Source organism: Glycine max, chromosome 7 (assembly GCF_000004515.6).
Source record: "Glycine max cultivar Williams 82 chromosome 7, Glycine_max_v4.0, whole genome shotgun sequence".
Classification (NCBI taxonomy): Eukaryota; Viridiplantae; Streptophyta; class Magnoliopsida; order Fabales; family Fabaceae; genus Glycine; species Glycine max.
The window spans coordinates 27,212,840-27,240,027 of NC_038243.2; the positions used below are offsets into that span (position 1 = coordinate 27,212,840).

At 39.7% G+C, this 27,188-nt stretch overlaps 1 protein-coding gene across 1 annotated transcript in view; it reads right to left on the minus strand.

Annotated features, from left to right (window-relative positions):
- LOC113002158 (uncharacterized) overlaps positions 1 to 24,544 on the minus strand; it is a 59,957-nt gene extending 35,413 nt beyond the window's left edge. The window contains exon 1 of the mRNA XM_026129116.1: positions 24,230 to 24,544. Within this exon, the coding sequence (XP_025984901.1) occupies positions 24,230 to 24,544 (315 nt within the window). The remainder of the gene's footprint in view (positions 1 to 24,229) is intronic.
- Between the last annotated feature and the right edge of the window lie 2,644 nt (positions 24,545 to 27,188).

The window sequence follows — 27,188 nt, forward strand, 5'->3', positions numbered from 1 at the left end:
CAAACTCCATTGAAAATGTTCTACTTGTTGAAGGTCTTAAGCATAGCCTGCTTAGCGTTAGTCAACTATGTGACAAAGGCTATCTAGTATCATTTGATTCTCAGAAATGTCTTATAGAACATAAGCATGACATTAATATAAAGCATGTAGGACATAGAGTCAATAATGTTTACATGATAGACTTAAGCATAAAACAAGAAAACAATCATTGCTTTCTTAGTAAAGATGATGATCCATGGTTATGGCATAAAAGAATTGCTCACATAAACATGGATCACTTAAATAAATTAATTTCAAAAGATTTAGTAGTTGGTTTGCCTAAATTGAAATTTGAAAAAGATAAATTATGCGATGCATGTCAAAAGGGCAAACAAACAAGAGTCTCATTCAAATCTAAAAATATTGTTTCAACCACTCGACCATTACAGTTATTGCATATGGATCTATTTGGTCCATCTAGAACCATGAGTTTTGGAGGAAATTACTATGCTTTAGTTATAGTTGATGATTTCTCTAGATATACTTGGACATTATTTATTACACATAAAAGTGATTCATTCCATGCATTTAGGAAACTTGCTAAAGTCATACAAAACAAGAAAAATCTCAAGATTGCATCCATTAGAAGTGATCATGGGGGTGAATTTGAAAATAAAGATTTCGAATTATTTTGTGATGAACATGGTATTGAACATAATTTTTCTGCACCAAGAACTCCTCAACAAAATGGAGTTGTTGAGAGGAAAAATAGGTCATTGGAAGAAATTGCAAGAACTTTATTAAATGATACTTCTCTTCCAAAGTATTTTTGGGCTGAAGCTGTCAATACTGCATGTTACATCATGAATAGAGCCTTGATAAGACCTATTTTAAAGAAAACCCCATATGAGTTATTTAACGGTAGAAAACCTAATATTTCTCATCTACATGTTTTTGGTTGCAAGTGCTTTGTACTTAATAATGGTAAAGATAATCTAGGAAAATTCGATGCAAAATCTGATGAAGGCATTTTTCTTGGATATTCTTTACAAAGCAAAGCATATAGAATATATAATAAGAGAACTATGAATATAGAGGAATCCATTCATGTTACCTTTGATGAATCTAATGCTATTTTGTCAACAAAGAATATGCTAGATGACATTGCAGATTCTTTAGAATATATGAACATTCATGAACAAGATTCCAAAGGAAATGACAAAGGAAACAATGAAGATCCTCCAGAAGAAGGCAAATCCAATGATGCACTCCCAAGAGAATGGAAAACTTCAAGAGATCATCCCCTCGATAACATTATTGGTGATATCTCAAAAGGGGTAACAACTAGACATTCTCTTAAAGATTTATGCAATAATATGGCTTTTGTATCTATGATTGAACCTAAAAATATAAAAGAAGCCATAGTAGATGATAATTGGATCATTTCCATGCAAGAAGAACTAAACCAATTTGAAAGAAACAATGTATGGAAATTAGTAGAAAAACCTGAAAATTATCCTGTCATTGGAACAAAATGGGTTTTTAGAAATAAATTAGATGAACATGGTATAATTATTAGAAATAAAGCCAGGTTAGTAGCAAAAGGGTATAATCAAGAAGAGGGGATAGACTATGAAGAAACATATGCTCCTGTTGCAAGATTAGAAGCCATTAGAATGCTTTTGGCATATGCATCCATAATGAACTTTAAACTTTATCAAATGGATGTTAAGAGTGCCTTTTTAAATGGCTTAATTCAAGAAGAGGTATATGTTGAACAACCCCCTGGTTTTGAAATTTCTGATAAACCAAACCATGTTTATAAATTACAAAAGGCTCTTTATGGTTTGAAACAAGCCCCTAGGGCATGGTATGAACGATTAAGTAGTTTTCTTCTTGAAAAAGAATTCTCCAGAGGTAAAGTGGATACCACATTATTCATAAAGAGAAAGCATAATGATATTTTGTTGGTTCAAATATATGTTGATGATATAATTTTTGGATCCACTAATGATTCATTGTGCAAGGAGTTCTCCCTTGATATGCAAAGTGAATTTGAAATGTCAATGATGGGAGAACTAAAGTACTTTCTGGGATTACAAATCAAGCAAACTCAAGAAGGTATATTCATCAATCAATCCAAATACTGCAAGGAATTGATCAAAAGATTTGGGATGGATAGTGCAAAACACATGTCTACACCGATGAGCACTAATTGTTACTTAGATAAAGATGAATCTGGTCAGTCTATAGACATAAAACAATATCGAGGTATGATCGGATCTCTTCTTTATTTATCTGCTAGTAGACCTGATATTATGTTTAGTGTATGCATGTGTGCTAGGTTTCAATCCAACCCCAAACAATCACATCTAAGTGCAGTAAAGAGAATCATGAGATATCTATTAGGAACAATCAATTTAGGATTATGGTATCCTAAGAATTCAACATGTAACTTAATAGGATATTCTGATTCTGATTTTGCCGGATCTAAAACTGATAGAAAAAGTACAAGTGGAACTTGTCAATTTATTGGATCGGCTCTTGTCTCATGGCATAGTAAGAAACAAAACAGTGTTGCTTTATCTACTGCTGAAGCGGAGTATATCTCTGCCGGTAGTTGTTGTGCACAAATTTTATGGATGAAGCAACAATTATCTGACTATGGCATCATTCTTGATCGCATACCTATTAAGTGTGATAATACTAGTGCCATAAATCTATCCAAAAACCCAGTTCAACATTCAAGAACTAAACATATAGAGATTAGACACCACTTTCTTAGAGATCATGTCTTAAAGGGAGATTGTGTTTTAGAATTTGTTGATACTAAGAATCAACTTGCTGATATTTTCACTAAACCTCTCCCCAAGGAAGTGTTTTTCTCTATTAGAAGAGAATTAGGTCTCTTAGATGTAAGAGATTTAGAAAAATAGGAATTGATTGGTTGATTGATTGGTTGATTGATTGGTTAATTTACTTTTTACCTTTTGATTGTAGATTATTTTGTTTGATCTTGATTGAATTCTTGCTTTTATGATAGAATTTATGATTTCTTGTGTATATAATAATTGAATGATTGAATTTAGTGTATTAATAGTGAAAATTAGTCATATAGGATGTATTTGAGCATAAATATAGATATTCTCTTAAGAAACTAGCCTAGGATAGGCTCTGGTAATCGATTACCATCCAGTGTAATCGATTACACATGAACAGGCAGCCTGTAATCGATTACAACATCCTGTAATCGATTACCAGAAGGCTTATTGGGCATGTAATCGATTACCAATACCTGTAATCGATTACAATGCGTCATCTTCTTTAAATACTCACGAAATCAGAGCTGCTGCGCAGCCAAAGCATCCTCCACGTTTTCCTCCATACCTAGAACTTCAGACCTTCGATTCTCACTCAATTCTTCACCAAATAACGTCCCGTAAAGCCCAATCTTCCTCTTTTTCAATCCTCTTTCACTTCCACCGATCAAAATTCAGAAAAACTTCATCAAATGGCAGAGCCATCAAAGAAGAGAAAGGGATCATCCTCCACCGCTACCGCTGCTGCCCATCACCGTCACGGCCCATCCGGAGCACCCACAGCACCTATTCCTCCTTCTTTGTCATCTCCAAGATCATCAACACTGTTTTCATCTGATGATCAACGTCTACGGTACCTTTCTCAGTTTTCTTCTAGAATAATCTTAGACCCTAAGTACCTAGACGTAGAGTTCTTTAATGATGAAACGTTTGATTGCTATCAAGTGTTTCAAAATTCTGGTCTTGTTGATTTCATGTCATTTAAATTGCCATATTATCCTGAACTTGTAAAGGTCTTCTACTGCAATTTAAAAATTCAGGATGGTATTATTATGTCTGAGGTGCATGGTACTTCTATGGTCATTGATCAGTCACTTTTCTTTTCTTTGACTCATTTACCCAGTCAAGGTGCACCTTTTGAGGGCACCATTGTTGATGACTGGAAATTCGATTATTCGAGTCATGATGCTCGTCGCATGGTCTGCAATGATCAAGCTGACATGACCGGTAGATTGTTGGCCGGGTCATTAACTTTTGATAATCGCATCATGCATTATATCATTGTTAGAATTTTGCTTCCTCGGTCTTCAAATTTAGCACAAGCCTCTGAGGAGGATTTGATTCTTATGTGGGCTTTTCTAACCGGTCGTCAGATCGACTGGGCCCATTTGGTTCGGTACCGAATGCATAAGGCATTACGGGCCAATGCACCTCTTCCTTATCCACATTTGATTACTCTGTTTTTGCGTCATTTTCAAATTCCGCTTGATGATGAACCCTTTGTTCAAGTCAAGCGTTCCTTTGCAATTGGTGCTGGAGCAGTGACCTCCTTTGGGTATCGTAAAGATCGGAATGGACAATGGCTGAAGAAGGATGCACTCCCTCCTCAAGATGAACGTACTCCTTCACCTCCTCCTCAACGTGAAGATTCCGCACTCATGAATGAAGTCCTCTCCGAATTACGGGGTCTTCGTTCGTATGTTGGTGACCGCTTTGACTCGTTAGATTCACGCTTTGCCGGTATGGACATTCGTCTTACACAGCTTGAAGAGGATGTCAGATACATTCGTCAGAGTTTCGATCTTCCACCACCTCCTCCGTCTTCTTAGCTTTTAGATTCTGATTATTTATCTTTTATAAGCCGTGTATTTTGGCTTTTAGTTTCTTAGAATTTACATTATTATGCTAAGTACTTTGCTTATTTATCTTGTGTTTTTAAATTTCAGTCTTGGATATTTTGTGGTTGTTGACATTTTATGTTATTTGAATTCTGGTTTGATTATTTCTTGATTATGAGTTTGGCTTATTGTATTTAATACTCTGATACTTATATCTTGCTACTCCATTGTTATAACTGAGTTGATTTCCGAGTTCTTTGGCTTTTTGATGTTGCCAAAGGGGGAGAAAAAGGTTGTAGCAAAAGCTTAAGAAAAAGCTTAACAAACTTAGAAATCAAGTGATCATGTATTCCGAAATATAGGGGGAGAAAACGAATGCACATTTTATCTATATACAATTGTTTGTTGCTTGCTTGAATCTTGATTTCAGGTATTGTATTGTCATCATCAAAAAGGGGGAGATTGTAGATGCAATTGGCATTGATGTTTTGATGATGATCATGATGATGTGTTGCAATTGATGCAAATGGGCTTTTCAAGATTAAAATTCAAGACAATACTTCAAGATTACAAGTCACAACATCAAGATGATCACTAGAATATTAGGAAGGGAATTCCTAATTGAATTAGCAAAGGTTTGGCCAAGTGATTTAAAATAAAAAGTGTTTTTCAAAGGTTTTACTCTCTGGTAATCGATTACCAGAGGATGTAATCGATTACCAGTGGCCAAATACGTTTTATAACAGCTATAAAAATTTGAATTCGAAATTTTAGACTGTGTAATCGATTACACAATTTTGGTAATCGATTACCAGCAGTTAGTAAACGTTTTAATTCAAATTTTAAAAGCTGTAATCGATTACACAATTACTGTAATCGATTACCAGACAGGAATTTCAGAAAAATAATTTCAAGAGTCACAACTTTTCAAAGGCTTTACTCATGACCACCAATGGTCTATATATATGTGACTTAAACACGAAATTGCTCAGAGATTTTCAGAACAAAAAAGTGTTTATCCTCTCAAAGAGCAATTTCATTTTATCCTCTTAAGAATTCCTTGGCCAATTCAATTGCAATTCATTAAGGAATTAATTGAGTGCTCAATCTGTAAAATCCATCTCTTTCTAGAGAGATTTGTTCCTCTTCTTCTTCTCATTCTCTAAGGGATTAAGAGACTGTGAGTCTCTTGTTTTAAAGGATCTCTAAACACAAAGGAAGGATTGTCCTTGTGTGTTTAGAACTTGTAAAAGGAATTTACAAGATAGTGGAACTCTCAAGCGGGTTGCTTGGGGACTGGACGTAGGCACAAGGGTGTGGCCGAACCAGTATAAAACTGAGTTTGCATTTTCTCTTCCCTTAATCTCCTTTATTTATTATTGCTTTATATTCATATTCAAGTTGCTTCGTTTGAATTAATATTTAAGAAGATTGTTATTAAGGGAATTCATAACTTGAGTAAAAAGTGAAATAGATTTTTTTTTTGGGGAAACAGTTTGGAATATCTTAATTCAACCCCCCCCCCCCTTCTTAAGATATCTGAGGCCACTTGTCTAACAATCAGAAATCAGTCGAACCATATGCATACTTACCCATGTCGGGACGACACAGACCAACTGATACTTTTGCAGGGGGAGATTGGCATTGCGGTCGCTGGGCAGAATGTTGCTAAGTAGCAATGTCATCTATATTTGTGTAAGAGTGGTCATGTTGGTGCGCATGATCCGCACTCGTCTCTTTGCAGCGGCACAGGTGAAATCTTGCCCCGGTATGCATAGTAGCTGTGTGATAGCCTCCCTCTCTGGTTGTGCTCGCACAGTTGGCCCTCCTCCAATATCAGGGGGTGGCCCAGGAACCGTTAAAAGGAAACTACTGGTCCCTTAACCGGGAGTGCAAGTCTCGGTTAAGCATTTAAGGACAGAGGACCTTAAATTCTCTTAAGGTGCGGATGTGGAGCACACTGAAAATGAGGACACGTAGCCCTCTAAAGGTGAGGGCGTGCAGCCCTCTCAAGGCGAGGATGTGTAGTCCTCTAGAGGTGAGGCCGTGCAGCCCTCTGATGGCGAGGACGTGTAGTCCTCTCAAGGTGAGGGCGTGCAGCCCTCTGAAGGTGAGGACATGCAGTCCTCTGATGGCGAGGACATGTAGTCCTCTCAAGGTGAGGGCGTGCAGCCCTCTGAAGGTGAGGACATGCAGTCCTCTGATGGCGAGGACGTGTAGTCCTCTCAAGGTGAGGGCGTGCAGCCCTCTGAAGGTGAGGACATGCAGTCCTCTGATGGCGAGGGCGTGTAGCCCTCTCAAGGTGAGGGCGTGTAGCCCTACGAAGGTGAGGACATGTAGTCCTCTGATGGCGAGGGCGTGTAGCCCTCTGAAGGTGAGGACGTGTGGTCCTCTAAAGGTGAGGGCGTGTAGCCCTACGAAGGTGAGGACATGCAGTCCTCTGATGGCGAGGGTGTGTAGCCCTCTGAAGGTGAGGACGTGTAGTCCTCTGAAGGTGAGGGTAACTAGTACCCAAGGCGAGGGCGGGTAGCCCTCTCAAGGCGAGGACGTGTAGTCCTCTGGAGGTGAGGGCGTGCAGCCCTCTGATGGTGAGGACGTGTAGTCCTCTCAAGGCGAGGACGTGTAGTCCTCTAAATGTGATAGGTACAAGTACCCAAGGGTCCACCCTTATGAGAAATCAAGAGATCGACTCATCGAGAGGGCCGGTCATCCCAAATCCACAAGATTTGGACATTAGATGTAGGAAATCTATGCAGTTAACATGATTTTTAGGGATGTAGATGCATGCAACCTTTGTCGTGAAATTTGGTAAATGCGGACTTCATATGAAACAATGCAATGTAATGGAAAGTTGTACAATGTTCATGACATTCTTTCCCTATTTTGTGATTTTGATTTTGATTTGATTTTTTTTGGAAAACACAAATTGACTGTCCTTTTGAAAGAGGTGATAGTGCATGCAACCTTATCCTATCTTTTGCAAATCTCTCCGAGAACTCCCTCAGAGTGTGTGTTCTGTTTGATTTAGTCATTTGACCATTTTGGAGTGATGGCAATGGAGTCGTTTGATGTTTTAATCAATCCATTGAAATCCTAGGGTTTGTCCCCCTTTTTTTGTTGAAAACATCGATGGGTGAGAACTTTTGATCGGCCCCTATGTTCAATTGAGGCTCATGCACGGTGCCCCTTATTGCCCCAGTGTAAGGCTTTGAGGTACCAATCGTTGTCTTTCATCATGACCTTGTAGGAGGGAACCTATTGGGTGAGAACTTCTAATCTGCCCTTAGGTTCGCTTGAGGTTTATGCATGGTGCCTTTCATTGCCCTAGTGTAGGGCTATGAGGTAACCATCGTTGTCTTGTTTTCATAGCCTCGTAGTGAGGAAGAATGAAAGAAGCAGTTGATTCTTGCAAAAAGAATTTTTCCAAGGACGAGAAATAGTTGAAGGATTTTTTGATGGATTAAGTCAAATGACTCCGATGTAGAAGCAAGATGTTTTGATGTTTTGATGATGCCAAAGGATCAAGTGCTTCCAAGTTTTATTCGAGACAAGAATCCAAGAAAATCAAGATATATGATCAAGTTGATCTCTAGAATCTTAGGAAGAAGTTTCCAAATTGAAAAAGCAAAAGGTTTGACCAAATAATTCTATCATTTCAAATTGAGATTTGCTCTCTGGTAATCGATTACCAGCAGTTGAAAATGTTTTAATTCAAATTTTTAAAACCTGTAATCATTTACACAAGTCTTGTAATCGATTATCAGAGGGGATTTTCGGAAAATAATTTCCAAGAGTCACATCTATTCAAATGGTTTATGAATGGGCATCAAAGGTGGCTTGGAAGCACGAATTTAAAGAGAGTTTTCATTGCCCACAAAGTTTATCCTCTCAAAAGATTAAGAGTTTTTCTGAACTGAACTGTCTTATCCTCTCAAAAAGATTCCTTGGTCAACCACTTGCATATTCAATAAGGAATTTTGATTGGTCTTCATTGTACAATCTATCCCTTTTAAGAGAAATTTCTTCTTCTCTTCTTCTTACTTCTGAAAAGGGATTAAGAGACTGAGAGTCTCTTATTGTAGAGGATTCTTGAACACAAGGGAAGGGTTGTCCCTGTGTGGTTCAGACTTTGTAAAAGGAGTTTTACAAAGAGAGTGGAAAATCTCAAGTGGGTTGCTTGAAGACTGGACGTAGGCGCGGGAAGTGGCCGAACCAGTATAAATCAAGTTTGCATTCCTCTCTTCCTTTAAACTTCTTTTATTTATTGCTATTTATCTTTTGCTTTAAAGAAGTTTATTTTGAATTGTCTTTTGAGTAATTCATGTTAAGGGTGCATTGTTAATCCAAAAAGAAAGAGTGATAGTTCAATTGGGGAATAGTCTTTGCATCTTAATTCAACCCCCCTTTTTCTTAAGGTAACTGAGGCCATTTGTCCAACATCCTATTCTTGATAACTCACTTCTCTCTAAAAAGACAAAATGAGGTCACATGAACGTCTATATGTTTACTTGAAAACACAGTCAATCAAATGCCTTTTTATTTTTTATTTTGAAACTTATTTTTCATTTTGAAACTTATTTGTTTTGAACTTTACTCGTTGTTTTACGGCACCCCCACCAACGTGCAAGACGAGTAATCTCTGATTGAACAGTCTTAGAAGTCAACACTCAGGAGCGCAGGTCGCTTGAGCAAATAGACCAATGGCTTGCACCCACATTCCAGTGAAAGTTGAATAAGCAAACATGCGTTTGTAAGAGGATGAGGGACAAAGATATCAACTTTATCCATTTCACTTAACATTGTAACTGTGGTTTACAATAATGGCATAAACTTGGAAATCCTGATGAGTCATTAGAGACACCTAACAACAGCCTTCAAAATTGCCCCATGTGTGGCATCTCTTGTCAATGTCAGGATTTACATGCGATTCTCCTCAAATTTCAGCCAGCCCGCATCAATTAGACCTTGCACCTTACGCTTCAGAGCCCTACAATGCTCAATGGAATGCCCCGGGGCTTCCCCGTGACAAGCACACGTTGTGTTTCGAGTCGTATTCTCGGAGAAATGGAGGTTGATGAACCTTGGCTAGGGTTATGGCTACCATTGAATTATCAAGTAGATATGGGAGCAAGTCAGCATAGGACACTGGAATTGGGGTGAATTCTATAGGCTTTCTCGCTGCAAAATTCATTTCTTGGTTGGTGTTTTTGGTTTGTGCTAAAGGTGGTGTTCGTCATTGGAAGTGCGGTAGACAGACTTTGTGGTTGATTTAGGGATGGCCTTTGTGGATAACTGGGCGGTGGGTAAGGAGAAGGGTTGAGTAATGACATTGTTGGGTTGGTGGGAAACTTGGCAGTACAGGAATGGCAGTCACAGCATGGGTTTCTCCCTCATCCTCACCCTCTTCATTTGCCCCAGTTTTCTCAGTCATCCTAGTAGGATGATCAAATTTGCCTCTTTTCGGACCCACATTGATCCTTTCACTGGCGAAGACCAAATCTGCAAAGCTTTGAGGGTGCGTAGCCCACCATCTTTTCATAGTAGAGTACCGATAATGTGTCTACCATCACGATTATCGTCTCCCTTTTTGCACATGTTCTGTAGTTGCATCCTATCCGGAACCATATCGGAATAGTGCTGATACTGCCTAACGAAGGCAACCATTAGGTCCTTCCAAGTATGGACTCGGGAAGGTTCCAAGTTAGTGTACCAGGTAACAGCTACCCCAGTAAGACTTTCTTGGAAGAAATGTATTAGCAATTCCTCATCTTTGTGTATGCCCTTATCTTCCGACAATACATCTTTGGATGGTTCTTGGGGCAAGTAGTCCCCTTGTACTTGTCAAAGTCCAGCACCTTGAACTTGGGAGGGGTGATGATATTGGGTACTAGGAACAACTCTTCTAGGTTAGCAAAGGAATAATCTTCACCTCCTTCAATGGCCCTGAGCCTTTCCTCTAGATGATCCGCCTTTCCCTTTTCGGCCATAGCAGGAGGGGCTCTTCCCACCGCAAAAATGCAATGGTTGTGGTTGTGGGCGAAACTGAGGGCCCTCCAAAGTGTTTTCAAAGGGTATACCACCAACTGCTTGCCCTTCAGTGGCATATCCGAGCCAAGGCTCGAAGTCAGCTAGATTGTGGTGGGGAATTTCATGTGTCTCCCCCATGGTTTGAGAGATATGTGCCTGATCAGATTGAGGTTATTGGTTCTCAATGAGTATCGGAGTGGAGTTATTGAGATTTTCATTGAGAGTGTATGCCACATTGGGTGGTGTATAGTTGGGAGGCAAGCCATATGATGGGAAGGCGTGCTCATTTTGAATTTGCACATCATGGGGTCGTCCGTACTTCCCAAATCTTTGCCTACCATATTTCAGGTTGGATGATTCATTTGGTTAAGGCCAGATGGGGGCATCGGGTTCACCTTAGCAACAACGTTGGTAGCGGCAACTGCAACCATATCGACTTCCCTTATCTTTTTCATGCTTATTATGGCCTCCATCATTGTGGCCATTTGCTCTTTCATGGCCTCCATGTCGGCCTTCATCTTCTCTTGCACCTCCTCTGCTTCACCCACTACTCTAGCTCTGGCACGAGTTCGGTAAGGGCACCGTAAAGCGTGTCCTTTTCTTTTTGATAACAATGATTAAGTTCATTTTTATTTTATTTTATTTTATTTATTTTATTTATTTTTTTATATTTATTTTCTTTTTCAAGGAAAGAATGCAATGAGCAATGCAACCAATGAAAAGCATGGATGTATGTGAATGATACACAGATGAAGTATTGCGAATTTTTACGCAGGATATGGGGTTGAATCAATTTAGATTTTCAACATGGTCCATGACATCTTTGTCAAGGTGAAACTGGAAGTAACAAGGACATCAATAATCCTAAATATGTTTGGCAGTAGACGAAGCAGTGATGTGACTCGATTCATCTTTTGCCCCAATTTTGCAAGACGGTTACTTCCATATTTCAACTTGACTTGATGAACCTTTTTGTAAAAGCATGAGCTTGGTTCAACCCTATAATCCAAGGAATGGCAATTCTGATCGCCAATACTTCAACAACATCTCATAGGGATGAATGACTCGGGCATACTTTAAGCTTATGCACGGAAAATGTAATTATGAAATTGAGATGCCCGAAGAAACACCATTTCCTAGTTAACCATGCATTAGGTACCATGTTCAATTATTTTGTTTTGTTGTTGTGTGTTTTTTTTTTTAGAAATGGGTTTATGATCCCAACATGGTTGGCTCATGGTGCCTAACACATGCAACTAAGAATGTAGTGTGAAGTTTCACGCTTCCCCTTTTTTGTTTTTGTTTTGTAGAGGAAAACGCAAGGATGAGCAAACATGAAAACAAATGGTATGCAATTTTGCAGATCAAAAAGTTTGTTGAACGCATATGCATGACGATGCCATGACTCATGCAAAATGTGAGGCTGTAATATGATAACAGAAAAATGCAGGAACAATATGTTCATTATGATGCCATGAAGAGATGTTTATGCGATGCATGATATGAATGCATTTACAAACACGAGAGCCCGAAAAATTATCTCTTCTTACTTGCGCATTTGGGGGCGCAGTGCCCTATGTGTACAGTTAAAAAGGTGATATGGACCTTCCGGCTTCCCGTGACAAAGGACGAGACCAACATACAATGCATGCTAGAGATAAAATGTGGGAGTGACTTGATTTGCACTGATTTTTGGAGTAAAAACGTGGGATAAACTCATTTTATTCAAAAAGTTATAACTAGTCAAGATCTGAGCGACAATACAAACTTCCTAGCGGTTTCTAATCATATAGTCCATTAAGTCTATCATATGCTGACAATAGCTGAGAAGTCTGTGGATCTCCTCGGGGGTGGAGTAGGTGTCCGCCATTGCCTTGGCCTTGGCTAACAATCGGGGAAGTTCTTGACTCCTGTTCAAAGAAAGAGCAAATCGGTCCATCCACATTGTTGCCTCTTGGTGCAATGAATCAATTACCTTTTCCCTTGCTTCCCTTTCTGCTGATCTTGGCGTACTCATCCTCTAGCCTTTGCTCGTGAGTCGCCGCTAGATTTAGCTTCTCTTTGCACTTATCAATGATGGCCCACATATTCCCTTCAGTCTCGCTTAACTGTTGGGACAAATTTCTTTTCGACCTAAGGCAAACCTTTAGCTCGTCCTTCAAGATCATGCCTTTGACCCGTGATGATTCCTTTCACCTCTTCGGAGATCATGCCTTTGACCCGTGATGATTCCTTTCACCTCTTCGTTCCAAGGCTTCAGCTGTGGCCATATTGACGTCCCTTAGTTCATCATACTCTTTTCAGACTTTGATGGTTATGGACTTGAACTTCTCTTCGACTACCCGGGCTCTTTCAAGCTCTGCCTTTAGGGCTTGTACCTCATCACTTTCTTCCGAAGCTTTAACCTCATCGTCTCTCACAGTCATTAGATTTGGGAGCCAATCCAGTCCTTGTGTTCGGACTCTCAGCCACTTATGATAGCCGCCGATGATCCCATTACGGCTTCCCCTAAGCTCTCTGTCCTTTCTTCACGCCGCATCCCATGCCTTGCGAACTCCTTGGAGTACCCTCGCGTTGTGGTCACTAAAACCCTGTGCGATGAAAGGCGGGATGCTTTCGTCTGATGGCACTCCTCTCATGAGGTAGCCAAGCTGTCTTATGGCGAGGACGGGATTATAATTAATACAACTCCTTGTTTCATCAAGGGAACATTTGGACATCCTTCGTATGAAGATAGAATCCCGATTCTTCCTTCTTCTTGGAGAAAAAGGTGTGAAACCAGCCACACATAGAGAGCCAGTGCACAACAAACAATTCTTGCGCCACTCTTTTCACCTCCCCGGTCGAATGTGTCATACATGGCCAAAATGGCGACGACCGGGCTTTCCTTGCCATGATGAAAGGCGAGGAAAGCGTCAATCACCGCTAGGTCCACTAACCCTTCCATATTCGGAAAGAGGACAACTCCAAAGATCAAAAGCGCCAAGATGTCAATAAAAGAAAGCCCATTTGCCTTGATTTTCCAAGGCCTTTGCCCTTTCCTCCAAACACTTCCTTAGTACTCCGACTACACCATTCCTGTTTTGCTTTACCCGGTCCAACTCTTGTGCTGAGATTTTCACTACCTTGGCAACTCTTGTCGTGGAAGGATAGAACCTAGAGAAAAGATATGGCTTCCTTCCTCCCAGTGGGCATCCCAGGATTTCTTCAAACTCTTTCGTAGTCGGCACTAGCTGGAAGTCCTCGAATGTGAAGCACCTTAGGGGCTGGTCATAATACTGGGAAAGGGATGCAATCGGTTCCATGGAGACTTCTACCCTAGCTAGGTCCCAAATCTTACCATAGGCTTTGCGGAAGGCTTGCCGTTGAAGTTGACCCATTAATTGCCCCAACTCTCGTAAACTAGTGACCTCTAAGCTCTTGATTTTGACTTGATAGAACCTCTTTTTAAGCGAAGGCTTTTGACTTTATCCCATGTTTTACTAAAGTGAAATAAAATCTAGTGCGAATCAAAACTCCGACATCTATCATGGGTGGAATGGATGAATGCATGAAGAAATGCATATGACACAGATGCAATTTACGAATACGGGAGCCTGAGAAATTGTTTCCTTCTTGGATACAACGTTTGGGCAGCATGGCACCCAACGTATGTTTTTAAGAAGGCGACACGGACCCTCCGTCGGTTTGCTAAAGTGAGGGGATCAAAGACGAAACCCACGCATGATGCATATGCGAAAGGCACAACACGGGGATGTACATAGTACGACAATATTCACAAAACAATATAAGCAAGAGGGTATATGATACTTATGCATGGCAGTGTGAAAATGGCACGCAGCGTGTTTGCTCCGTGCCCCTATTTAAGGGACCTATAAGGGAGAGAGCTAACTAGGCTTTTAGTAATAACCCCCAAGGTAGTCATATCTCTCTTGATGGTTTCTAGAGGTATCATCCCCTTCGAAAAACATACTGCAGCAGTAGGGACTACTAGCAACAATATGTTTTCAAAGAGAAAAACTCTAGATGAGGGTTCACTGTAATCAAGCAAATCGGAGACCTAGCATGATCACGGATTCACCTCCACTCCTTATGTTCCCACGAACCCGGGTATAGGGCCCTTTTGCAACTCACCGTGTGTGCAAATAGTGTTAGTGTTTGTGTGCATCAAATGAATAAATATTTACCTCATGCATACATTTTAAAATGCACTAAAAGCAACAAAGAGTTTATATTCACAAGAACATAAAAAATAAAGGGAAACCAACAAAGGAGAAAGTCATGATAAAACATTGCACAAGATTAAACGGCCTAAATCTCTAAAAATAATCCCCAGTGGAGTCGCCAACTGTCGCAACCTACCCTTCGGCGGGAGGGCGACGCGTGACTCGCGGGATGCGTGTTCCATGAAAGGAATACGCGCGGAGTCGCCACCAACGTTTATTTGAGGAAAACGTCGGAAAACCGGAAAAGACGCGATCTACGAACTTTTAAGTGAAAGGTTCGGGAGTTGTATTTACGCACGGGGAAGGTATTAGCACCCCACACGTCCGTCTCAAGGGACGGCAGCCTTTAATCGAATGTGCAAACGTGACTTTGATTTTTATGTTCCCTTTCTATGTCTTTATATCCTTTATACCCTTTTTATATTTTTCTCTTTTTGTGGTCGACAAGGGTGTTTCCCTTTGCTCCTACGTATTCCTCAATTGCGATGAGGAAATCAGACCTACGTAGTTCTTTCTTATCAAGTGATTCTTTTTTTACTTAAGAGGTGATCATTTTAAGGCGTTGGACCTTGAAAATGATCCATTTACTTAGTAAGAAATTTAAATGATAAAATTCAAAACCTATTTTTGTGGACGAGCTTGACTAGGCGAGTTGATTTTAGCCTTAGTTTCACTTTAGTTATTAGTCAATTCAATTAAGAATGAGAAATCCCAAAGAGAAAGCATCCGATTGATTTTCCGCTTTATTTTATTAAAAGACGTTTTTTGATTATTATATTATATTCTTACCTCTTTTTTGATTTCCAACGTGGTTACGGCACGACCGAACGGTTGGAATTCATTTTAACCGAAGCTAACGGATAATACAATTCAAACGATCGGTGGAAATTTATTTTATTTTTAGGTTAAGCGAGAAATGACTTAAGTAAAATGGCTTAAGCACGTCAAGAGGGGGTATAAAAAGTAAATGAAACGAGAATAGAAATACACAAAACACAATGTGGACCACCACGGGTACATAGAATGAATCGAAAAGCTTGGTTCGAGGTACTTACCCGTTGAAGATCGAAGAACGATGAAGAACGAATGAAGAACGTCGAAGAACGGTCGAAAACCTTCGTGAAATTCCTCACGGAAAACGTTATGGAAACGTTTCGGAAGCGCCTCGGCTTAGATTGTCTTCACGGAAACAATTTTTCCAAGCAAATTCGAAAGAGAGAGAAGTGCCTAAGGGGCTGAACCCTTTTCCTTCTCACTTCCTCCCCTATTTATAGCAAAATAGGGGAGATGCTTGCCGCCCAGCTCGCCCAGGCGAGTAGGGTTGCCTCCTCCAGAAGCAACAGCCTTCTGGAGGAATATTCTGGAGGGCCCAAGTGGGCCTGGTTGCTATTTGCACCCCCATTTTTACTAAGTACACCCCCCTCTGCTTTTTGGTGATTCTTTTTTCGTAAAGTTACGAAAAGTTACGAATTTCGTAACGATACTTGTTTTCTTTCCGTAATGTTACAGAACCTTGCGGATTACATAATCATCCCCTTTTTGACTTACGAAATGTTACGGAACCTCACTAATTATGCAACGATGCTTCCATTTGATTTCCGGTGTGTCACGGAACCTTTACGGATTGTGCATCAATATTTTCTTTTGTTTTTCGGCATGTCCCGGAATTTCACAAATTTCCTATTGATGGGTGCCAAGCACCTTACAAGGACCAAACAAAGGTCGCATGTCATCAAGCAAAGGTCCCCGGACGAAATTAGGGTATGACAGATCGGAAGAGAAAAGAAGAAATATGCAGAAAGGTCTTTAGGACAAGACAATATCTGAACAATACAGATTTGTCACCAAGTAAACAAGAAAAGAAAGGAAACCACGACCTAAAGTGGTCCCCTCCCTTTGATTGCCAACCAAAATCCTGTGTGTCAGCGACTTTTTCGCCCTGCACTAAACCAAAACAGAAAAGGAAAAAGCCAAAAACACTCAAAGCCAAATTTCCCACAAAGAAAAACCCCATTCCCAAGAAGAAGTCCTATTGATCCATGATCACGCACGTAATCTTTGATTTGATAGGAAATGATTTGCAAAATCAAGTCATGACATATCTATGGTTCGAAATTAGGATGAAACACTTACCTGTGCGAGATTGATACACTGTGAGTGATTTTCTTTTATTTTTGTAGAACCCAGTGTTTCCTCTAAATGGTCATTTAGAAACGAAATGCTAACATCCAAAATCTCATTTGTGGTTATGAGAAGATTTCATCAGCATACTCCTCTTTCCCGGTAGACACATTGTTTTTCATCCGAAAAGCACATGTTGCTCTAATTAGTTGGAAGTTTTGTCTCTTCACTAAAGCATGTTTGCATTTTAGTGAAGAAAACACCGAGACTATTTTTAGTCTCACAAGTTATCTAGAACTACTTAGGTCTGAGTTCCTCATTGAGGATACGTAGGAGCAAGAGCCTCGCTTTTGTCGGCCGCCCCCAAAATTTCTGTCATACTGACACTGGAGTCACTTGACATGCGGAGATACCCAAGTGGTTATCCGTTTAAACTTTCTTTTGCTATCTCTAAGACTCAAAGCATGATAGCACACGGAGACTAACGTCGTCTTCTGCGCCCTTTGTCAATAGCGGCCAACAAGCCCGTTGACACGCGGAGATTTACGTCATTTTCCGCGCAGACAAATTCTGTCATACTGACACTGGAGTCACTTGACACGCGGAGATACCCGAGTGGTTATCCGTTTAAACTTTCTTTTGCTATCTCTAAGACTCAAAGCATGATAGCACGCAGAGACTAACGTCGTCTTCTTCACGCTTTATCAATCACGACCAACAAGCCCGCTGGCATGCGGAGATTTACCTCATCTTCTGCGCAGACAAATTCTGTCATACTGACACTGGAGTCACTTGACATGCGGAGATACCCGAGTGGTTATCCGTTAAAACTTTCTTGTGCTATCTCTATGACTCAAAGCATGATAGCATGCAGAGACTAACGTCGTCTTCTGCATCCTTTGTCAAAGCGCGGCCAACAAGCCCGTTGACACGCGGAGATTTACGTCATCTTCCGCGCAGACAAATTCTGTCATACTGACACTGGAGTCACTTGACACGCAGCGATACCCGAGTGGTTATCCATTTTAAAACTTTCCTTGGCTATCTATAAGACTCAAAGCATGATCGCAAGCTGAGTGGGTAAACGCACAGAGACAGATTCTGCGCCCTTTATCATTCAGGAAGAACAAGCTGAGTGGGTAAACACGCAGAGATAGATTCTGATGCAATCCTACCCCGCAAGGGCATTGGATAGAAGACCCCAAGTAGAATGGGCCAAAGATGCAAGAGAAGGCCCTAGGGTTCTTATGAGCCTTAGGGTAGATTTCGGGCCCATGGGCTAAGTACGAGCCCACTTATCTTTGTAAATATTAGATTAAGTTTTCATTATTTTTGGGCCTTGTATTTAGGGCTCCATAATGTAGGTAGGGTACCCTAGAAATATAGGATTTTTCAGCCCTTGTATTTTAGGGCACCTAGACTAGTTTTTGTATTAGGGGTAATTTTGTAATTTCACATGCACTAAGTGGATATTTGATGTGTGTGGTTGGAAATAAATTTAATTGAATTGGTAGAAGCCCAATCCAATTAAATTTTAGAGGGGGAGGTGAGCATTTGCTTACTACACCCCATTGCCACATCATATAGTCACACTTTGTGCATGTCCTTCATGTTTTTTATGCCTCATGACACCTAAGCACACTTAGTGGAGAATCTTGGAATTGATCTTGGATTAGTGGGCTGAACCATAACTAAAATTCACTAATCATAATTAGTGAAATTTTGGTTCCAAAGTTTGGCTCCACAAATTCAATTTCAAATTCAAGTGAAATTTGAATTTCCCTCCAATTTTGTGTGACACTTAGGCTATAAATAGAGGTCATGTGTGTGCATTTTTTTCAACTTTGATCATTTGAATATTAAACTTCAGATTTCAAAGCTCATTTGGAGCACAAAATTTCGTGCTCTTCTCTCCCTCTCCCTTCATTCATCTCCTTCTTCCTCCAAGCTCTTATCCATGGCCTCTTATGGTGGTGAGCTTCTTCTAGACTCATCTTCTCCTTGAAGTGGCGTCTCCTCTCTCTCTTCCTTTCTTCATTCCGCTGCCATTCATCTTCCAAGAAGCAAAGGAATCCATTGATGAAGAAGATCCTAGGCCTACAAGCTCCAATGGAGCTTGCATCATGTGGTATCAGAGCATCTTCATCTAGGTGATGTTCTTTTGCTTCCTCTATCTTTTTATTCGGTGAATTCTCTTTAATTCCTTGTTCTTCATCTTATTCTCCATGTATATCCTCCATTGTCTTGTGGTTTGGTGTTGTTTAGAGTAGATTAAAAAAAAAATAAACCGATTAAATCTTAGATCTACACTTGTTCTTGCATTTCTATGGTTCAAATTTTGTAGATCTACTCTTGAATCTTGCTTTTGTGTTGATTTTAGGTTCTATCAATTTTCATTCATAATATTCTTGTGCTGAACCTTTAGATCTAAATTTTGTTCCAAAATATTGATTAGAAAAAAAAACACAAAAATCTAAGTATAAATCACTTAATCCATGTTGTCTTAGAGTCATGTTTAGTCATAGTAATTGTCACATTATGTTCTAAGTTTGTGTTGAATTTTATTTTGTTGATTGAATTCTAGATACATTTGTTCATGTATTCTTGTCATTCTTATCCTATCTTTTGAATTTTGAGTCTAATTTATGCATGTTATTTAGTTCATAACATGTTCTAAATCAATTCCTAGAAGTAGTCTTATTCTTGAACTTTTTTTTTGCTTTCTAAGTTTCCTACATGATGCCTATGATGAAGTTGAGTTGTGGTGCTGAGTTGTGGCTGGATTTGTGAATCAAATAAGTCTTAAGCTCTCTTGAATTGTGTTATTCAAGATAATTGAGCATAAGCAAACACAAATTGTAACTATCCAAGCCTTAAGCAACATAAACACTACTCTTGATTTCTAGGTTGAAATCGCTGGTGCTGGCAGCTTGAACATACAAAATTGTATAAATTACTGGGAATTGGTCACTACGAGTTTTGAGCTGAAATTTTTACTGAATTTTCTAGACATCTGGAAAACAATTATAGAAAAAGAACCAAGCGATTTGGATTAGAGGAAAAAATAAGAAAAATCACACAAGTTGGCAGAAAAATCAGTGTCCAGGAAAAAAAAGGAAAAGTGAAAGGAAAGTGTGCTTGTTGTTTTGGCTCAAAATTTGTTCTATAATTGGTGCCTATTCTATACCAATCCTAGTTCTGAAATTTCAATTGAAAATTATTGTGAAAACAAGTGCCAAAACTAGAGGTTTCTTGAGTCTTTTTTTTAGAGTTTTTCTACTCTACTCTAGAGCCATTCTAGGTTTCTCTTTGAGTCCTAGCTTGCTTTTTGTGCTTTTCATTGCTTTAATTGTTGAATAATCCTTGGAAATTTGTCTTGTTAAAACTCTATTGGTTTAGCTTTCATTTCATTTTTTTTTGGTCTTTGGTTATTGCTTGTCTCTTTGTTTCCTTGCTTGTGAGTTGCCATATAGGGAATTGGAAAGGAGGATTGGTGCCATATCTTGAAGAATTTGAGTCAAGAAGCAAGGGGCCAACCACCTTAAGAGCTATTGGACTAAGAAGCACTCCAAATTGAGTGAAACACTAAAGAGAGAATAGCCACCACAATTGAGGACTTTTTTCTTTGTAATTTTGTAATTGGCAATTTGCTTTGCTTTCAAATTTTGTAACAAAAAGGCCTTTCATTGGAAGTAAGTTGGGAGCCTCCGCTAGGTCACCCTACTTCCATTTGTGTGTAATAATTTTAGGCAATTTCCCCTTAGGATAGTGAGTGTTTTGTTGGGAACCTTAAATGAGGTCATCCAAACACTCTTAGGATCCGCCTAGTTTACATTTCTTGCACTTTAATTTCTTGCTTATTTCATAGCTTATTTCCTTTACCCTCCATTGTCAAACCGCCTAGATAGCTTGCCTTTTACCAATTAGTTTTTACCTTATCTTTCACACCTCTTTTAGTGTTTATTTTGGCTAGTTTCAACCATAGTTTCTTTTACCTTTTGTTTTCAAACCCCCAACAAGAAAGAACAATAACTTAGGAACCAACATGAGTCTTCATTCTTCATCTAGTGTTAATGGTGAGGGTTCTACTCCTAAGGACCCCTTGTATAAGATATTAGATGAGTTGAGATCCCTTAAGTTGTGGAAAGAAAAACAAGAGAGAAAAGAAAAACAAGAGAGAAAAGAAAAAGGTAAAAAAAGAGTGGAAGAAATAAGTAAAGATGAAAGAGAGGAAGAAAGAAGAAAAATAATGAAAGAAATGAAAAGAGAAAAACATGCCTCCTATAGTAGTCATAACTCTTGCAAGAGCCTAAGTGAAGAACTTCGTGACTATTATGAAGGAAGGCATAGGTCACATCTTAGACCTCACTCCCATAGGAGAGAAAATGAAAGAAAGCCTCAAGAGGTTAACATTAAACTCCCATACTTCCATGGGAAGGACAATGAAGAGGCTTACTTAGATTAGGAAATAAGGGTAGAGCAAAAACTTAAAAGAAAGCCTACTTTAAAATCTTATGGCTATCATTCTTATCCAAAGAAAGACCAAGGTCTAGGCATCTAAGGGTCAGCACCTTCGAAGCCCAATGATGATAAGGGGAAGACAATAGAAAAGCAACCCCCTAAGGCTAGTATGCAAGAAAAGACTAGCTCCATAAAGTGCTTTAAATGTCTTGGAAGAGGACACATTACTTCTCAATGCTCCACCAAGAAAACCATGATTATGAGGAGCCAAGACATTTATAGTAGCCAAGATGAGGCTACTACTTCACCTTCCTCTAGTGAAAGTGAAGAAGCAAAAGGGGAAGAATCTAGTGAAGAAATCTACCCCCAAGAAGAAGGAAAACCTTTAATGGTTAAGGAGGAGTGTAAGGAGGTAAGTGTCTCCTCCAAGAGGTTAGCTAAGAAGGAAAGACATTTTGAAATAAAGACAAATATTAAAGAAATTTCCCCTCTTAAACAACCTCGACATTTTCTCCTTTGTAAAAAGACACTTGTTCGCATTGCCACACCTCTTAGGCTTGAGTTTATTCCTCAAGTAAAGGAGTTGTTGGATGAGGATTTGGTTCGCAAGAGCTTAAATCCTTGTGCTTTCTTGGTGCCCAAAATAGGTATTATTAGGCACCAAATCCCTAAAATAGGTGGTATGATGAATGCTTTGGGTGGTGCAACACTCATTTGTAAAATCACTCGTGCACCTAACATCTTCATGATTTGTGTACATAGGCACTCGTTAGGTAGGTTTGTTCTTATTTTTAGTTTCAATACAAACTTAGGTACTCATATGGGACACCTTAGGTTTGTCATACTTTTTGGTAGGAATAATCAACATGAAAATACAGAAAAAGGTATGTTCTATTGCTTTACTTTTCTTAATTTTTTAAATTGTGATCAAGGGGTTCCCATGAACCCTAAGAGAATAAAAGTCATTCCTGAGTGGCCCGCTCCACCAAGTGTAAGAAAAATTTGGGGCTTCCATGACTTAACAAACTTTTACAAAAGGTTTGTCCCATATTTTTCTATACTTGTAGCACCACTCATTGAGTTGGTGAGGAACTATGTTCCTTCATGGGAAGATGCCCAGGAAATGAGTTTTCAAACCTTACCTTACTTCAACATACTAAACACCACTAATACATATGTTTTTGTTCTTTTTACAGGTGTTGAGGAAAAAAGCCCAGAGTTTCAAGAACCTCGGGATTTGAGGTCAAATCCTTTTCAAGGGGTAGGGAATGATGCAATCCTACCCCGCAAGGGCATTGGATAGAAGACCCCAAGTAGAATGGGCCAAAGATGCAAGAGAAGGCCCTAGGGTTCTTATGAGCCTTAGGGTAGATTTCGGGCCCATGGGCTAAGTACGAGACCACTTATCTTTGTAAATATTAGATTAAGGTTTCATTATTTTTGGGCCTTGTATTTAGGGCTCCATAATGTAGGTAGGGTACCCTAGAAATATAGGATTTTTCAGCCCTTGTATTTTAGGGCACCTAGACTACTTTTTGTATTAGGGGTAATTTTGTAATTTCACATGCACTAAGTGGATATTTGATGTGTGTGGTTGGAAATAAATTTAATTGAATTGGTAGAAGCCCAATCCAATTAAATTTTAGAGGGGGAGGTGAGCATTTTCTTACTACACCCCATTGCCACATCATATAGTCACACTTTGTGCATGTCCTTCATGCTTTTATGCCTCATGACACCTAAGCACACTTAGTGGAGAATCTTGGAATTGATCTTGGATTAGTGGGCTGAACCATAACTAAAATTCACTAATCATAATTAGTGAAATTTTGGCTCCAAAGTTTGGCTCCACAAATTCAATTTCAAATTCAAGTGAAATTTGAATTTCCCTCCAATTTTGTGTGACACTTAGGCTATAAATAGAGGTCATGTGTGTGCATTTTTTTCAACTTTGATCATTTGAATATTAAACTTCAGATTTCAAAGCTCATTTGGAGCACAAAATTTCGTGCTCTTCTCTCCCTCTCCCTTCATTCATCTCCTTCTTCCTCCAAGCTCTTATCCATGGCCTCCTATGGTGGTGAGCTTCTTCTAGACTCATCTTCTCCTTGAAGTGGCGTCTCCTCTCTCTCTTCCTTTCTTCATTCCACTGCCATTCATCTTCCAAGAAGCAAAGAAATCCATTGATGAAGAAGATCCTAGGCCTACAAGCTCCAATGGAGCTTGCATCAGATTCTGTGCCCTTTATCATTCAGGAACAACAAGTTGAGTGGATAAACGTGCAGAGACAGATTCTGCGCCCTTTATCATTCAAGAATGACAAGCTGAGTGGGTAAACGTGCAGAGACAGATTCTGCGCCCTTTATCATTCGGGAACAACAAGCTGCGTGGTTCAGAGGTTGGTTTGGTTAAATTTTAAGTCGCACGTAAAACAATAATTTTTAGACTAATTAATTGAGAATTAATCTATAACTGTCCAGTTTTGGATTACTCTTCGTTAATTAGCCTAACCCGCGTATGTCTCTCCCAAAGTACATACTTCTACCTAGAATATATATATATATATATATATATATACACTGAATAATACATATATATATATATATATATATATATATATATATATATAATTATTTAAAATGTACACTTACAAAATTCAGGGTAGAAATTCTAGGATGTCACAATACTCCCACCCTTTAAGGAATTTCGTCCCCGAAATTAACTACTCTAGGAATAAACTTGGGTACAATTCTCTCACCCTATCCTCTAACTTCCAGGTTGAATCACCCTCGTCGGGTCCCCACTGCACTTTCACCAACGCGATCTCTTTTCCTCTCAGCGACTTCATTCTTCGGTCAGTAATCTTCTGAGGTTGTGCTTTATAGGTGAGGTTATCCTTCACTTGTACTTCATCCAGTGCAAGTACATGTGATGGATCCGGGTTGTATCGTCTTAGTTGAGAGACATGAAACACAGGATGAAAATTCGATAAGCTCGGTGGTAAAGCGATTTGATAAGCTACAGGCCCAACCTTCTTCAAAATTTGATACGGACCTAGATACTTGGGCGTCATCTTCCTAGATTTGAGAGCTCTCCCGACTCCAGTTACAGGAGAAACCTTCAAAAACACATGTTCTCCTTCCTAAAAATCTAATGGCTTTCTCCTTCTGTCATAATAGCTCTTCTGCCTATCCTGGGATGCTTTTATTTTCTCTCGAATCAATTTCACTTGTTCGGTAATTTGTTGTAGCATTTCAGGCCCAAGGAGTACTGCTTCCCCATCATCTTACCAACAAAGAGGAGTTTTGCACTTCCGCCCATATAGAGCTTCAAAAGGAGCCATACCAATGCTGGCTTGGTAGCTGTTGTTGTAAGTAAATTCAATCAATGGCAAACATTCCATCCAACTGCCTTGTTGCTCTATAATACACGCCCGAAGTAGATCTTCTAGAGTCTGAATGGTTCGTTCAGTCTGACCATCTGTTTGAGGATGATAAGCTGAACTGAGCTTCAGCTTTGTCCCCAATGCTTCATGCAGACTTGTCCAAAATCGCGAGGTAAACCTCGGGTCCCTGTCTGATACAATACTGGACGGAATTCCATGTAACCTTACTACTTCTTTGATATACAACTCTACTAACTTCTCCATTTTATATTTCATATTTACCGGGATAAAATGAGCAGATTTGGTGAGTCGATCTACTATGACCCACACAGCATCGTGTCCACGACTCGTCTTGGGTAAACTAGATACAAAATCCATAGATATTCTCTCCCATTTCCATTCTGGAATTTCTAGTGGCTTTAATTCTCCTGATGGTCGCTGGTGCTCAGCCTTGGCCTTTTGACATGTCAAACATTTTGCTACATATTCAGCTACATCTTTCTTCATACCATGCCACCAAAAACTTCTCTTCAAATCTTGGTACATCTTAGTCATCCCTGGATGGAAACTAAGATGACTTTTATGTGCTTCTTCCAAGATCTTAACTTTCAAATCATCTAATGGTGGTACACATATCCTCCCCTTGAATCTAATTAACCCGATTGTATCCTTTTTAAACTCCACATCCTTATCTCCCATTGCATCTAACACTTTGCCTTGCAAAAACTGGTCATCCTGTTAAGCCTTGCGTATGTGATCTACGAATTCATTGGTGATCTGCAACGCTCCCACAAATAAGTTCTTGGGTCGCATCTCGATTGCCAAATTTAAATCTCGAAATTCCTCTATCAATCTCTGTTCCAGAATCATCATGGTCGCAACATATAAGGACTTCCGGCTCAGCGCGTCGGCTACTACATTAGCCTTTCCTGGATGGTAGGAAAGACCAAAATCATAATCCTTGAGGAACTCCATCCATCTTCGTTGCCTTATATTGAGTTCCTTCTGATCAAACAAGTATTTGAGGATCTTGTGATCGCTGAAAACTTCAAAACGAGTACCATATAAATAGTGCCTCCAAATCCTTAAGGCAAAGACCACAGCTGCTAGTTCCAAATCATGGGTTGGATAGTTAACTTCATGAGGACGCACCCTAAGCCTTGCCTGCTCGCATCGCAATACACTTCAAATGATCTCTCACTGGAGCTGTTGTCAATCGCCTCTTCAACTCTTGGAAGCTTTGATCACATTTCTCATTCCAGACAAACTTCTCATTCTTACGAGTCAGTTTAGTTAGGGGCAGTGCTAATTTAGAAAATCCCTCAATGAATTTCCTATAATAGCCGGCCAACCCCAAGAAACTTCGAACTTCTGTTGGAGTTGTCGGTTGTTGCCACTCCATAACCGACTCCACTTTAATCGGATCCACCGCAACCCCGTCTTTAGAAATCACGTGCCCCAAGAACTGCACTTTCTCTAACCAAAATTCACATTTCGACAATTTGGCGAACAATTTCCTATCCCTCAGGATATGTAACACAATTCTCAAGTGCTTTTCATGCTCCTCCTTATTCCTTGAATACACTAGGATATCATCAATGAACACAACCACGAACTGATCTAAGTAATCATGGAATATACGGTTCATATAGGCCATGAAGATAGCCGGAGCATTAGTCACTCCAAATGGCATGACTAAATACTCATAATGCCCATACCGAGTCTGAAACGCAGTCTTTGGGATATCTTCCTTCTTAACTCGGATTTGATGATACCCCGATCGCAAATCTATCTTCGAAAATACCGTCGCTCCCCTCAATTGATCAATCAAATCATCTATCCTCGGTAGGGGATATTTGTTCTTGATAGTGACTTTGTTCAGCTGCCCGTAGTCTACGCACATCCTCATACTTCCATCCTTCTTCTTAACCAGTAAGACCGGCGCTCCCCACGGTGATACACTTGGGCAAACAAATTGTTTACTTAAAAGATCCTGCACTTGTGCCTTCACCTCTGCTAGTTCTACTGGAGACATCCTATAGGGCGCGATCGACACTGGATTCGCCCCAGGCACCAAGTCAATAATGAATTCCACTTCTCTCTCAGGTGGTAATTCACAAATGTCATCAGGAAAGACTTCTGGAAATTCTGACACTACCGGTATACTACTAACTTTAGAGACCTCCTCCACATTCATGGAGAACAACACCATGTAGGTTCGAACATCCCCCACTCCATCGTTGGCAGCATTCTCTTTCAATGGTTCATTTGGAATTACATTTCCACCAAATACTAGCATCTTCTATTTGCAGTTGAAAAAGATATGGTTAGT